This window comes from Nerophis lumbriciformis, linkage group LG35, assembly GCF_033978685.3.
Source record: "Nerophis lumbriciformis linkage group LG35, RoL_Nlum_v2.1, whole genome shotgun sequence".
Classification (NCBI taxonomy): Eukaryota; Metazoa; Chordata; class Actinopteri; order Syngnathiformes; family Syngnathidae; genus Nerophis; species Nerophis lumbriciformis.
In genome coordinates this window covers 21,807,971-21,824,551 of record NC_084582.2, presented here as the reverse complement: position 1 = coordinate 21,824,551, position 16,581 = coordinate 21,807,971, and the positions used below count along the sequence as shown (strand labels likewise).

The 16,581-nt window shown below is 39.6% G+C and overlaps 1 protein-coding gene across 1 annotated transcript; it reads left to right on the top strand.

The window, feature by feature from the left end:
• Positions 1 to 7,879: 7,879 nt before the first annotated feature.
• LOC133575351 (uncharacterized) lies at positions 7,880 to 16,270 on the top strand. Its single transcript, XM_061928025.2, has 2 exons — positions 7,880 to 8,688; positions 14,575 to 16,270. The coding sequence occupies exons 1-2, from the start codon at positions 8,346 to 8,348 to the stop codon at positions 15,714 to 15,716; spliced, it is 1,485 nt and encodes a 494-aa protein (XP_061784009.1). The 5' UTR covers positions 7,880 to 8,345; the 3' UTR covers positions 15,717 to 16,270.
• Positions 16,271 to 16,581: the final 311 nt, after the last annotated feature.

The window sequence follows — 16,581 nt, the reverse complement described above, 5'->3', positions numbered from 1 at the left end:
TTTTCCGGTGTTTTTGGTGTCTTAATTTCGGTTAGCGCTCTTATTTTGGTCGTTTTTCCTGTTTTGTTTCTGGTTTCACTCCCTCCTCTGAGCGTCTGCTCAACGCATAAGTCTTCGCTTTATATTTACGGCTATCTAAGTTGAGCCTCCGTTGCAATCCTTTGTGAATGTTTATTCATGTGAATGCTTTTCCTGCCGCACTTCTCTGCGCATGAGTCTTTGCCGTGCTGCGGAACTACGTTTTGTAGTCTGTAAGTTTTTAGTTTTGGTTTGCATAGCCTCTCGTATGCCTTGGGGCAACCCCAAGTGGCAATCATATGTTGCCTATTTTTCAGTTTCAAATTCAGTAATGTATGTCTATTACTGATCTACTGTATGTAAGTGTGGTTTACATCCTTATGAAGAATAGATCAACCCTTCAAGTAAAAATCAGTATTGAAGTATATAATGCTACATTTGAAAGTGATTATACCTTTTGTCAACTACCTCATTTGTTAGTATTTTAGAAAGTCTCTTTTTTTCTAAACCATCTTGCGATGACAATTTAATGTTGGAGTACGTTAATTGTCTTAACAACAATAATATTGCAGACTGTTTACATGCGTAAGACTATACCAGTGGTCGGCAACCCAAAATGTTGAAAGAGCCTAATGGACCACAAATACAAAAAAAGGAATCGGTCTGGAGCCGCAAAAAATTAAAAGACTTATATAAGTGTTATAATGCTGGCAACACATGATGTAAGTGGCTAATTAGCTATATTAGCCTACTATCAACATGACTATGTGTCGCAGGCTGACGCAAATCTTCGTTGACAGAAATGTTGAAATGTAATTAATTAATATTTATTCAACACATTTTTACAACATTGGAAAACATTAGTAAAACTTCTCAGAGGGTGAGATAACTCCTGGAAATGACTGTCTTAGAATGGCCAAAGGTATAGATGTGTGTGTAAAAGTTAAAGGAAACTGCAGGCTGTCTTCCTCTAATGGATTTATTACAATCTTTGCAAGCTTGGTAACGTTTGCTGTGGTCTGGAACAAATGGCACATAAACAACTATAAGAAATGCAGCCAATATTACATACAGATAATGTGTCATGCAACATGGAAAAATAAACTAAATACACATGAGTAAAGGAAATTAAATGAGCTCAAATAGAGGTACAAATGAGGCATAATGATGCAATATGTACATACAGCTAGTCTAAATAGCACGTTAGCATTGATTAGCTTGCAGTCATGCTTTGACCAAATATGCCTGATTTAGCACTCAACACAAAACGATACCACCAACAAAGCGCAGCTTTGTGTATTCATGCACAGTATAAAATGTTTGGTGGACAAAATGAGACAAAGAAGGAGTGGCATAAAACATGTTTTTCTGTGGCAGCGTCGGAGAAAGTTGTACATGTAAACAAACTGTTTAGTCACAGTCCACACAATGGTGAGTTCAGGGGCCGCTGAAATTAGTAGGACAAAACGGCACTCGCCAAATACTCTCATCCGTGAAACATAAACCAACATACTAAACTGTGGGCTTTTTAACAACTAGGAATGTTTATGTCATGTTTGTTCTCCTACAGCGGGGGTCGGCAAACCGCGGGTTGCGCCCTCGTGGCTCTCTGGAGCTTTTTCAAAAATGTATGAAAAATGGAAAAAGATGAGGTGGAAAAAATATATTTTTTGTGTTAATATGGTTTCTGTAGGAGGAGAAACATGACACAAACCTTCCTAATTGTTATAAAGCACACTGTTTGTATTAAACATGCTTCACTGATTCGAGTATTTGGCGAGCGCCGTTTTGTCCTACTAATTTTGGCGGTCCTTGAACTCACCTTAGTTTGTTTACATGTACAACTTTCTCCGACTTTCTAGGAAGTGTTTTATGCCACTTTTTTTTCTGTCTCATTTTGTCCACCAAACGTGTGTGTGAATGCACAAAGGTGAGTTTTGTTGATGTTATTGACTTGTTGGAGTGCTAATCAGGCATATTTGGTCACTGCATGACTGCAAGCTAATCGATGCTAACATGCTATTTAGGCTAGCTGTATGTACATATTGCATCATTATGCCTCATTTGTAGCTATATTTGAGCTCATTTAGTTTCATTTAAGTCCTCTTAATTAAATTTATATCTCATGACACACTATCTGTATGTAATATGGATTTAATTTTTTGCGGCTCCAGACAGATTTGTTTTTGTATTTTTGGTCCAATATGGCTCTTTCAACATTTTGGGTTTCCGACCCCTGTCCTATAGAAACCATATTACAACAAAAAACATATTTTTCACCCTATTTTTTTCCATTTCCATACATTTTTGAAAAAGCCCAATGGAGCCACCACGGCGCCGCTAAAGAGCCGCGTGTGGCTGACACCCGAACTATATTTTACTAAAGTACAAGTTACACATGAACGTGCCGCTGCATATCCCTCCGCCATCCGGCCTATTGGCACGCGTGAGGACACGCCCATGTTGAACAGATAGTTAGAACTACACAATCATACTAAACACAAGCCCTTCTAACACCCAGAACACATCACTTTGATCCGAAACGACATGGATCACTCAGCTGGTAAGTCCTAAAAAGTTAACTCCCCAATAATAGAAAATATATATTTTCTCATGCCATCCAGTTTTTTAAGCCTGTTTTATTTATCTTAATACAGGGCACAGCACGGTTAGAAAAGGACCTCCACCGTGCCGCGGAAACCAAGAGGCAACAAAGAAAGGAGAGATCCACTACCAAAACAGCTCCTCAGACCACCACCACAACCACCACTACTACCACGACAATCACGCACATATGCCCCCACTGCAATAGAGTCTGTGGATCACGGATTGGCCTCCACAGCCACCTGAGGACCCACAGATGACTAGACTCACCAACAGGAGGACTATCATACTCGCGTCGAGTGATCGCCAATGATGAATACAGGGGTACTATAAAGGAATCAACAGAAGTAAAAAAGCATGGTTGGTTACATGGCAAAGGTGCACGATGAACTTGAACACCGCATCGTCACATACCAATGGATGGGCATTCTGTCAAGGACGATACATTACACGACCAACACACCCAGAGATGAGGACATTGAAATCATGGAGAAATGTATGCAAAAAGCCAGAACTGTGGCACCACCGACTGTCCCATGGGATTTGATGGTCCTGAATGTTGTTCACACGTCTAAAACATTGTCTGGCATTTTTAAAATTGTGTTAATGGATTGGAATGACAACCATTTCACATAGCCCACCTGTTCACTGTGTATGCACTGTTTATGGATGTTGTGATGTATTGCATACAAAATTCCATAACTGTAAACATTACCGCAGAGTTAGCATGACTACAAACAATAATTGAACTGAAAGCAAAACAATCCGTATTAAAGCAGGGTCTCATGGTCATCTGATCATGAATGTTTCTATCAATTTATCTTTGTAGTAGTTTCAATATTATTTATTTCATTCAATATCATTTTGTTGAAATACAATTATATGATAACTTGGGCTGTGAATCTTTGGGTGTCCCACGATTCGATTCAATATCGATTCTTGGGGTCACGATTCGATTCAAAATCAATTTTTTTTTTTCAATTCAACACGATTCTCGATTCAAGAACAATTTTTTTCCCGATTCAAATCGATTCTCTATTCATTCACTACATAGGATTTCAGCAGGATCTACCGCAGTCTGCTGACATGCAAGAACAGTAGTAGATTTTTGTAAAAAGCTTTTATAATTGTAAAGGACAATGTTTTATCAACTGATTGCAATAATGTGCATTTGTTTTAACTATTAAATGAACCAAAATTATGACTTATTTTATCTGTGTGAAAATATTGGACACAGTGTGTTTTCAAGCTTATGAGATGCGATGCAAGTGTGACACTATTGTTCTTCTTTTTTTAATTTTTTTATAAATGTCTAATGATAATGTCAATGAGAGATGTTTAATCACTGCTATGTTGAAATTGTAACTAATATTGATACTGTTGTTGATAATATTCATTTTTGTTTCACTACTTGGTTCGTTCTGTGTCGTGTTTGTGTCTCCTCTCAATTGCTCTGTTTATTGCAGTTCTGAGTGTTGCTGGATCGGGTTTGGTTTTGGAATTGGATTGCATTGTTATGGTGGGGCGGTATAGCTCGGTTGGTAGAGTGGCCGTGCCATCAACTTGAGGGTTGCAGGTTCGATCCCCGCTTCCGCCATCCTAGTCACTGCCGTTGTGTCCTTGGGCAAGACACTTTACCCACCTGCTCCCAGTGCCACCCACACTGGTTTAAATGTAACTTAGATATTGGGTTTTCACTATGTAAAGCGCTTTGAGTCACTAGAGAAAAGCGCTATATAAATATAATTCACTTCACTTCACTTGCTGTGTATTGTTTTGTTGGATTGATTAATTAAAAAAATAAAATAAAATAAAAATCTATTTTTTTAAATGAGAATCGATTCTGAATCGCACAACGTGAGAATCGCAATTCGAATTCAAATCGATTTTTTCCCACACCCCTAATGATAACCCTATTCCCTTCATCTTTGCAAACTTTTTCAAATGCCAGCCATAACATTTTTCCATCATAAGTTGGAAAATGTTTTTAATTTTGCTAACTTTAAATATATTTTATGATGTACTAAATACAGCTCCCAACCCTAACCCTTGTTTTTTTTTAGTAGCTTTATTTTATTTATTTCATTCAGTAGATCATTTGTTTGAATTATGCCCCTAATCCCTTCTTCTTTGTAAACTTTTAAAATGCTAACCATAACATGTTTTCCTTCAAAAGTTGGACACATTTTTTCTAATCAATTAGTTTTGAAAAGTCTCATTGTTGTACATTTTCTTAAACCTAACCATTATTGTTTAGAATTTTTGTTCCATTACGTGCATATTTTTTATCATTTTTTTTCCAAACTTTCAAAAACATTCTCAAAAGTGCCAACTTCTATTCTAAAATCTGTTTACTTTACATGGAAAGTGTGAACATTTAGATTTGACTTGGCAAAGACGTTGCCCACTCTTGCAAACATTTTTCCTAAACTTCATATTGTTTTTCTTTCAAAAATATTTTTGTACCAAAATAAAGTCAGTAATGCGTAACCCTAACTTTTTTTTCTTACTCACCAGTATTCCCCTCCTCCTCGTATAGGTGACACCTGGCGGCTTACCAAGCTTAGCCAGATGGAGAGAGTAGAAGTCACGAATTACATTTTCAAAAATAAAATGGTTAGAATATTAAAACAGATTTTAAATACAACCCATGACCAAAAGTGTTGGTTACATTGGTAAATAAGTGTTGTTGACATTCTTTAACAGGATATATGAAGAAGGAAAATTGCAGGATGCAGACGGAACTCCGGAGGCAGGGTGCAGGTAAGACAATGATTTATTGTCCATAAATCAGTCAGGCAGGAATACAAAAATATAGGAAGCGTGCAGAAAGCACGGGAAGCTATGGTAAGCTAAAGGAAAAGCTTAGCATGGAAAACAAGCAAACCAATGGCAAAGCTTAGCTCAGAAATCAAATGGAAAACACACAAAACTTGTTGCATTGAGCAAACAAGACAGCCAGACTGAGTGTGGCGAAAAACACTAATCAGAGGCAGGTGGAAAATAATCAGCACCCATGGCAACTAAGAACACACAAACCCAGGGGTGCTGAAACAGAACTAAGGTAGTCTATAACCAAACAAAACATGATCCGGGCATGACACTGCCAAGTGTAAAGAGGCAGTACTAATTCCAATATGCAACCAGGAAATGACCGGAGGAGGCAGGAAATTATAGGATGACTTCAAATTTGGGCAAAGTCATGGAAAAAAATTATTAACGGAAGAGTAGTATATTACTTCAAATCAAAAGGAATATCAAAAAGCTATCAACGTGGATTTCGGAAAGGCAGAAACACAAAGGTGGCGACTTGTCCAGGGTGTACACCGCCTTCCGCCCGATTGTAGCTGAGATAGGCTCCAGCGCCCCCCGCGACCCCGAAGAGAACGAGCGGTAGAAAATGGATGGATGGAAGAAACACAAATGACGCAGCTGTGTATTTGGCAGAGGACATTTGAAAAAGACAAATTATTAAACAAAGTATAATTGCAGCATTTTTTTGATATAGAAAAAGCTTGTGACATGTTGCAGAAACAGGGATTGCTGATCACATTAAATAAAACAGGGATTAAAAGAATAATGCACAGATGGATAAAATACTTCTTAACAAGTAAAAACACATTTAAAAATAGAGAATGAATATAGTGGAAAATATCAAGTGGAAAATAAAACACCAGGAAGTATAATATTGTCAATAGAGATCAATGAAGTGTTTGGTGAAGTGGGAGGATTAGTGAGCGGGGGCCACTTTTTGCTGAAGATGAACTAATGTGGAAGAGAGGTAGAAATATATAAATCATGTAGAAAAGAAGACTCAAAGAAGCCGTAAATAAAATACAAAAATGGGGAACAGCTAGTTTTCAAATGTTTCATTTAGGAAAACTAAAGTGATGAATTTTACAAAAAGGAAGGTTTAAAAGGAACTTTGAATTAAACTTTATCGCGAAAATATAGAAGAAGTACAAGTATGATGTGGAGCTACAAAATCAAATCTAGTGGCAGCATTTAATGTAGAAATAAATGAAAAACCTTTAGAAATGAGAGAAAGTCAATTGTCAACAATTTATTGGGCAAACATGCAAGGACATCCAACTCATCAACTAATCTTTCCTGTGATTAAAATGGCAACCAAGGTAATCAAAAAGGTCAACCAACGAACAAGATTTCTCTACAGAATCTCCTCTCTGGTCAACAAAAGCACCATGAAGATTTTAGCGGGAACTCTTGTTCAACCCTTTTTCGATTACACATGCACCTCCTGGTACCCCAGCACCTCCAAAACCCTCAAATCTAGACTCCAAACATCCCAGAACAAGCTTGTCAGGTTACTTCTAGACCTCCACCCCAGATCACGGTGGAGGACAGAATAAAACAACTTGCACTGAGCCTAGTCTATAAAATTCGCTACACCTCCCTGATACCGGAGTACTTGTCAAACTACTTCCATAACGTAAATGACCACCATAACCACAACACCAAGGGGAGCTCAACTAACCACGTTAAACCCAGATTCCGATCTAACAAAGGTCTTAACTCATTCTCCTTCTATGCCACATCAATATGGAATGAACTCCCAACAGGTGTAAAAGAAAGTGCATCTCTACCCTCCTTCAAAACCGCACTAAAAGAACACCTCCAGGCAACTACAACCCTAGACTAACACCCTCCCCCCACCACATCCCACCTCCCCGGATTGTAATTAATCAAATGTAAATAATCAAATGTATATACTTGTTCTTATGCTTTCTGAGCTCACTATGTTCACTGCTCGCTGTACATATCCTACCAAGTCAGACCTACACTGTTTCAATGTTCATTTCTCAGATGATATTATTGTTGATGACTGAAGTGCTGATATTAACCAAACCTAAGCCCCCCCTCCCCAACCCCCTCCACATCCCACCCCCCGGATTGTAAATAATGTAAATAATTCAATGTATATACTCTGATGAGTATATACTCTGATGATGATTACCCACATATGCGGTCCTCTCCAAGGTTTCTCATAGTCATTCACATCGACGTCCCACTGGGGTGAGTTTTTCCTTGCCCTTATGTGGGCTCTGTACCGAGGATGTCGTTGTGGCTTGTGCAGCCCTTTGAGACACTTGTGATTTAGGGCTATATAAATAAACATTGATTGATTGTTCGATTGAACTTGTGTGATGACTGTATTATTTTGATAGTATATATTTATACCATGAATTGATTAACGTGGAGCCCGACTTAAACAAGTTGAAAAACTTATTTGGGTGCTACCATTTAGTGGTCAATTGTACAGAATATGTACTGTACTGTGCAATCTACTAATAAAAGTCTCAATCAATCAATCAATCAATCAAAACTCATCAAGTACTAATAATACATTTAGTTGAAATTGATGATAAGTATAGTTATCACAACAGCTCTAATTCCTGGCATACCACAGTTGATGTAGGAAATCCCAGAAATGGATTTGCAATTACTGTATTAAGAATAGAGGTTAAAATTATTGTCAGGTAGGTATATGTATTGAGGAAAAATATTCAGATTATGTCAACATTTTTACAAAAGCATCTAAAACTATAAATGATAAAATAGAAGCTTCAACAATTATTCCACAATAAAACATAGTTCAGAAATAAAATAATGAGCGACAAGGTATCGTTTTTTACGGTGAAATTAATAGCAATGTACATGGCAATTAATTTGGTACCATTTCGATTCACACTTAATTTCAGAAGATGGCGGTAATGCGCAGTACAAGGTTATTTGTCATTAGACCGAAGAAGAAGAAGAAGAAGAAGAAGAAGAAGAAGAAGAACTGCGCAAGCGCAGAATCGACTGTTTCTGGTACGGATCTTGTAGTGACAGCGACTGTTCGAAGGAGTTTATTGGCGTTAAAAGCATTTAAAATGTTGAAAGAGTTGGTCAGGGAGCGACTAATGGCGCTAGCTGATGAACTATTTGCCATGTTTGAAAGAACAACAGTGTCTTACGAGGAGGAACTTTCAAGAACAAAGGAGGAGAACGAACAACTTCGACAACAACTTGAAGCTGTTTGCAAGACAGATGACCACACTGAAGGTTTGTTTACATGTTTACTACTCACTCTTTTAAAATACTACATGTGACTAAAACACGAAGCTGGTGATATTTCATGGAATACTTTTACATTTTAAACCACAGTGCTGTAAATATATCATCCAAAATGGTCACATATATTCACTATTGACATTCAGCAAACGTTGCTACTTTGTATGGGTGGTACTTTATAAGCAGTGAAATATACAATTCTAAATTAGAATACTCCACATTGTACAAAACCCAAAACCAGTGAAGTTGGCACGTTGTGTAATTCGTAAATAAAAACAGAATACAATGATTTGCAAATCCTAATACTGAAATAAGCAGATAAGCATGATGGCTTATTGACATATGTTGCCATCGGCCTGTATGTACCTTTCAGCATTAATGGCGCCTTCACAGATGTGTAAGTTACCCATGTCTTGGGCACTAATACACCCCCATACCATCACACATGCTGGCTTTTACACTTTGCGTCTATAACAATCTGGATGGTCCTTTTCCTCTTTATTCCGGAGGACACAACGTCCACAGTTTCCAAAAACAATTTGAAATGTGAACTCGTCAGACCACAGAACACTTTTACACTTTGCATCAGTCCATCTTAGATGAGCTCAGGCCCAGCCAAGCTGGCGGCATTTCTGGGCGTTGTTGATAAATGGCTTTCGCTTTGCATAGTAGAGTTTTAACTTGCACTTACAGATGTAGTGACGAACTGTAGTTACTGACAGTGGTTTTCTGAAGTGTTTTTGAGCCCATGTGGTGATATCCTTTACACACTGATGCCGTTTTTTGATGCGGTACCACCTGAGGGATTGAAGGTCCGTAATATCATCGCTTACGTGCAGTGATTTCTCCAGATTCTCTGAACCTTTTGATGATATTACGGACCGTAGCTGGTGAAATCCCTAAATTCTTTGCAATAGCGGGTTGAGAAATCTATCAATCAATCAATCTTTATTTATATAGCCCTAAATCACAAGTGTCTCAAAGGGCTGCACAAGCCACAACGACATCCTCGGTACAAAGCCCACATACGGGCAAGGAAAAACTCACCCCAGTGGGACGTCGATGTGAATGACTATGAGAAACCTTGGAGAGGACCGCATATGTGGGTAACCCCCCCCCTCTAGGGGAGACCGAAAGCAATGGATGTCGAGTGGGTCTGACATAATATTGTGAGAGTCCAGTCCATAGTGGATCCAACATAATAGTAAGAGTCCAGTCCATAGTGGGGCCAGCAGGACACCATCCCGAGCGGAGACGGGTCAGCAGCGCAGAGATGTTCCCTGCCGATGCACAGGCGAGCGGTCCACCCCGGGTCCCGACTCTGGACAGCCAGCACTTCATCCATGGCCACCGGACCTGTGCACCCCCGCCCCTCAAGGAAAAGGGGAGCAGAGGAGAAAAGAAAAGAAACGGCAGATCAACTGGTCTAACAGGGGGGCTATTTAAAGGCTAGAGTATACAAATGAGTTTTAAGATGGGACTTAAATGCTTCTACTGAGGTAGCATCTCTAATTGTTACCGGGAGGGCATTCCATAGTACTGGAGCCCGAATAGAAAACGCTCTATAGCCCGCAGACTTTTTTTGGGCTCTGGGAATCACTAATAAGCCGGAGTTCTTTGAACGCAGATTTCTTGCCGGGACATATGGTACAATGCAATCGACAAGATAGGACGGAGCTAGACCGTGCAGTATTTTATACGTAAGTAGTAAAACCTTAAAGTCACATCTTAAGTGCACAGGAAGCCAGTGCAGGTGAGCCAGTATAGGCGTAATATGATCAAACTTTCTTGTTCTTGTCAAAAGTCTAGCAGCCGCATTTTGTACCAACTGTAATTTTTTAATGCTAGACATAGGGAGACCCGAAAATAATACGTTACAATAGTCGAGACGAGACGTAACGAACGCATGAATAATGATCTCAGCGTCGCTAGTGGATAAAATAGAACGAATTTTAGCGATATTACGGAGATGAAAGAAGGCCGTTTTAGTAACACTCTTAATGTGTGACTCAAACGAGAGAGTTGGGTCGAAGATAATACCCAGATTCTTTACTGATTCGCCTTGTGTAATTGTTTGGTTGTCAAATGTTAAGGTGGTATTATTAAATAAATGTCGGTGTTTAGCAGGACCGATAATCAGCATTTCCGTTTTCTTGGCGTTGAGTTGCAAGAAGTTAGCGGACATCCATTGTTTAATTTCATTAAGACACGCCTCCAGCTGACTACAATCCGGCGTGTTGGTCAGCTTTAGGGGCATGTAGAGTTGGGTGTCATCAGCATAACAATGAAAGCTAACACCGTATTTGCGTATGATGTCGCCTAGCGGCATCCATCCATCCATGTTCTACCGCTTGTGCCTTTCGGGGTCACAGGGGGTTGCTGTAGCCTATCTCAGCTGCATTCGGGCGGTCGGCGGGGTACACCCTGGACAAGCCGCCACCTCATCACGGGGCAACAGAGATAGACAGACAACATTCACACTCACATTCACACACTAGGGTCATTTTAGTGTTGCCAATCAACCTATCCCCAGGTGCATGTCTTTGGAGGTGGGAGGAAGCCGGAGTACCCAGAGGGAACCCACGCAGTCACGGGGAGAACATAGAAACTCCACACAGAAAGATCCCGAGCGCAGGATCAAACCCAGGACCTTCGTATTGTGAGGCATGTTGTTCTTAAACTGTTCAACAATTTGCTCACGCATTTGTTCACAAAGTGGTGACCCTCGCCCCATCCTTGTTTGTGAATGACTGAGCATTTCATGGAAGCTGCTTTTATACCCAATCATGACACCCACCTGTTCCCAAAATAGCCTGTTCACCTGTGGGGTGTTCCAAATAAGTGTTTGATGAGCATTCCTCAACTTTCTCAGTCTTTTTTACCATTAGTGCCAGCTTTTTTGAAACATCAAATTCCAAATGAGCTAATATTTGCAAAAAAATAAGATTTCCAGTTCAAATGTTAAGTATCTTTGTCTTTGCAGTCTACTCAATTGAATATAGGTTGAAAAGGATTTGCAAATCATTGTAGTCTGTTTTTATTTACCATTTACACGACTTGCCAACTTCACTGGTTTTGGGTTTTGTAAATTTCACACGCTTAATCTTCGGCTATTTAGGTTTCTATTAAATAATAGACAAAACGTCATATAATTAAAAAAAAAAGTGCTTTGCCGTGGCCTACTAATAAAAGATACATTTAGGCCCAATCCCAATGTTCCCCCTCACTCAGTACCACTCGCCCTCATCATGAAGCATCAAGTTCTGGCACGTAAACGACTACGTTGTTACGTTTGCACATACGTCCCACCTATAGTTGTCTTGACAACTATGTTGGTACCTCTACAAATATTGAAATGTATATGGTTACTTTTCAAAATAAAGCTGACTACAATAAAAAAAAATATTATTCGCTTAATTTTAACAGAAAAGCTTATGATAAAACTTATGATTAAACATGACATTTTCTTATTGCACTCAAAGAACAGTTTACAGTTATTTGACATATTACATATCACCAGCCATTATCTAGACTTAGATTAGAATATAATAGAAAGCTTTATTGACATTGTATTAAATGCTTCATTTATGGTTGCCATTTTTGATCTGTGCTTCAAGACAAATACAATGATTAGTAAATACTGAAAACAATAAGGCTAAAAATACACAGGTAAGACAAGTAGCAGGTAAAACACAATGTTAAAGATAAAACACAAATGAAATAGAGGGAATTTGTTAGTAAATTTAGTCAATTTATTTGCATTAGTTTACACTACGTGGGCGGTTTGGACTGCGCTAATAATTTTCAACAAGCCAATCAGCTGTATGCGTGTCTCATATGTACAGGGGAAGCTGCTAGCTATATTACCTGCCACTCTTTAAACTCCTTGTGCAGGTCTGGATGTTTGTTGTATAAATGATTACCTACGTTTGAAGCAAAGTTGGTAATGCTGTATTACACATTTGGTGAGGCATGTTTTAAACTTCCTGCAGCGCAGCACTTCCATGTTTAAAGCGTCGTGTTTTCCGGTAGATTTGAAGCCCAAATACCTCCAAATTGCGCTTTAAGCACCATCTTTATTAACCAATAGAATTGCCGTTTTTGCCCCTTTTTCCTCTCAACACTGTTTTTGCTTAATACACTCAGTGTGTGCGTTTTGACACACTGATTATCCGCGGCGCAGCAACGTGTGGATGAAAAAAAAAAATGCCGGTATATTCCAAAGGCAGTAGTACCTTTTTTAAGTCATTAATACCGCTGCACTTTATTAGTAACTGTGTACCGTACAACCCTAGTCCCACCATTATGCAACAAACAGCAATGGAGTCAACGGCTAAGATTGTTTTGCTTTTTATCATTCGTCATGCTTCGATTGATGAATAAACAGAGAACTACACGGAGAAGAAGCCGCTATCGACGACTATTGTCTCTTGTGAATTTTTTGAAGGTATGTAACGTTAATGTTTTCACATTCGCAAGCTTTTCGTCTGTATTTTAGCCTAGAATAGAATAGAATAGAATGGACTTTATTGTCATTATATTTGCATATAAGTAGATTAAGAACTCCAAGTTAAAGGCCTACTGAAACCCACTACTACCGACCACGCAGTCTGATAGTTTATATATCAATGATGAAATCTTAACATTGCAACACATGCCAATACAGCCGGCTTAGCTTACTAAAGTGCAATTTTAAATTTTGCGCGAAATATCCTGCTGAAAACGTCTCGGTATGATGACGTCAGCGCGTGACGTCACGGATTGTCCAGGACATTTTGGGACAGCATGTTGGCCAGCTATTAAGTCGTCTGTTTTCATCGCAAAATTCCACAGTATTCTGGACATCTGTGTTGGTGAATCTTTTGCAATTTGTTCAATGAACAATGGAGGCAGCAAAGAAGAAAGCTGTAGGTGGGAAGCGGTGTATTGCAGCCGACTTCAGCAACACAAGCACGGCCGGTGTTTCATTGTTTACATTCCCGAAAGATGACAGTCAAGCTTTACCATTGGCCTGTGGAGAATTGGGACAACAGAGACTCTTAACAGGAGGACTTTGAGTTGGATACGCAGACGCGGTACCGTGAGTACGCATGCAGCTGCGGCTTCCAAACATTTGATCGCTTGCCCGTACGTGCGTGCCGCTATGTGCATGTCACGTACGTAACTTTGGGGACTTTGGGGAAATATATGTGCTGTATGAATTTTGGGGAGGTGAACGGTACTTTGGGCTGTGGGATTGAGTGTGTTGTGCAGGTGTTTGAGTTGTATTGGCGGGTTATATGGACGGGAGGGGGGAGGTGTTTGTTATGCGGGATTAATTTGTGGCATATTAAATATAAGCCTGGTTGTGTTGTGGCTAATAGAGTATATATATGTCTTGTGTTTATTTACTGTTTTAGTCATTCCCAGCTGAATATCAGGTCCCACCCGCCTCTCACATTATCTTCCCTATCTGAATCGCTCCCACTGCCCTCTAGTCCTTCACTCTCACTTTCCTCATCCATGAATCTTTCATCCTCGCTCAAATTAATGGGGAAATCGTCGCTTTCTCGGTCCGAATCGTTCTCGCTGCTGGTGGCCATGATTGTAAACAATGTGGGGATGTGAGGAGCTCCACAACCTGTGACGTCACGCTACTCGTCTGTTACTTCCGGTAGAGGCAAGGCTTTTTTATCAGCGACCAAAAGTTGCGAACTTTATCGTCGATGTTCTCTACTAAATCCTTTCAGCAAAAATATGGCAATATCACGAAATGATCAAGTATGACACATAGAATGGACCTGCTATCCCCGTTTAATAAGAAAATCGCATTTCAGTAGGCCTTTAAATGCATCATACTTTATGTATTAGGTAATGTATGTTTTGTATGTCTTGCAGATGTCCAGCAAGAACAAAGTCCTCTTCCCCTTGTCTACATTAAAGAAGAAGAGGAGCCACAGCCCCTCCACATTAAAGAGGAAGAGCAGGAGCCACATCTTTCCCACATTCAAGAGGAAGAGCCACAGCTCTCCCACAGAGAGGAGGAGACGTTACACTTCCCGTACACTAAACAGAAAGCAGAGGAGCCACAGCCCTCCAACATTAAAGAGGAAGAGGAGGAAGTATGTATCAGCCAGGAGCAATTGTGTTTTCTAGGAGAGAAGGAGGCTGATCTCATCAAGTTGCCTGTGAGGTTTGAAGACAAACGGCCTGAGTCCTCCCACCTTCATTCCAGTCCATATGAGGAGAAGACAAGGACAGAGCCTTCAAGCAGCGGCTCACATCAACACATGACAACAAAAGCTGATGGAGACCACTGTGGAGGATCACAAGCGCCACTATCAGATCAAGACACAACGTCACGCGTTGCGGAGGATGAAGACATGGGGACTCACACCGACAACAATCAATCTGAATGCTCTAAAAAGAAGGCCTGTAAAAAACGTTTGACCTGCTGCGTTTGTGATAAAGGTTTCATTAAAGAGAGTTGTTTGACTCAACACATGAGAAGGCACAGAGGGGAAAAATCTTTTGGTTGCTCAATTTGTGACAAGCAATTCTCTTTTCAAAGTAATATGGTAAGACACGTGAGAGCACACAACAAGGAAAAACCATTTAGTTGCTTGGATTGCGGCAAAAGCTTTTATTATAAAAGTGATGTGACTCAACACATGAGAACACACACAGGAGAAAAACCGTTCAGTTGCTCGATTTGCGGTAAACAGTTTTCTGACAAAAGAAATATGGTGTCACACATGAAAAGACACACGGGAGAGAAACCTTTCAGTTGCTCCATTTGTGGCAAAAGATTCTACCAAAAGACACATGAAGAAACACACATGAGAACGCACACTGGAGAAAAACCTTTCAGTTGCTCAGTTTGCGACAGAACCTTCTCTGAGAAAAGTAAGGTCACAAAACACATGACAACGCACACAGGAGAGAAGAAATTTTGTTGTTCAATTTGCGACAAAAGATTTTCCAGAATGGCCCACGTGAAATCACACATGAGAACACACACAGGAGAAAAAACCCTTTAGTTGTTCACTTTTTACTAAAGTTTTACTTAGAGGAACATTTTGACAGCATGCATGTTAACACACAACTGAATAGGTGTTTTTGTTTTTGTCAAATCATAGAAGTGTAATATTCAAGTCAGCTAGAAGGTGATGTTCAGCTGTGTGTGTTTGCTTGAGCCTGTGTGAGTAATGCAGCATTCCCTCATGACTTGCATGTTAGTGCGCTGCTAAAAAATAGCAACTATATAAATCCAATCTAAAGTTATTTTATTTCTGTCAGACAAATACCAGTTTTGCATGTTTTTTATGGTATATGTTTTAATAAATCATCAATGTAGCAATTATTCATTTAAACTTAAATTAAATATTGGTATGTTTGTTCCTACTGTATATGTACGTTTCATGAGCGTTCTTTATTTATATCATGTGAAATGTGACAATGGTATAATGTAATTTCCTGTTGCTATCTGTGGGGATTGCTGAGGAAATGTACTGTAGTTGTACTGTGAAGAAAATAAATGCTGTCATCCTCACGCATGTTCGAACTCTTGTCTAATAAAAACTCACCAAGCAGCTGTCAATTTCATAATTATCGTTTTATATTTATTTTTCAATGTAGTAGCAGCCGTTTGTCAAAACATAAAAAATATTCAAAATAAACCGTTCACCAGAAGACAGAGCTTCTCACCCTATCCCTAAGGGACAGCCCCGCCACCCGGCGGAGGCAACTCATTTCGGCCGCTTGTACCCGTGATCTTGTCCTTTCGGTCAAAACCCAAAGCTCATGACCATAAGTGAGGATGGGGACGTAGATCGACCGGTAAATTGAGAGCTTTGCCTTCCGGCTCAGCTCCTTCTTCACCACAACGGATCGATTCAGCTTCTG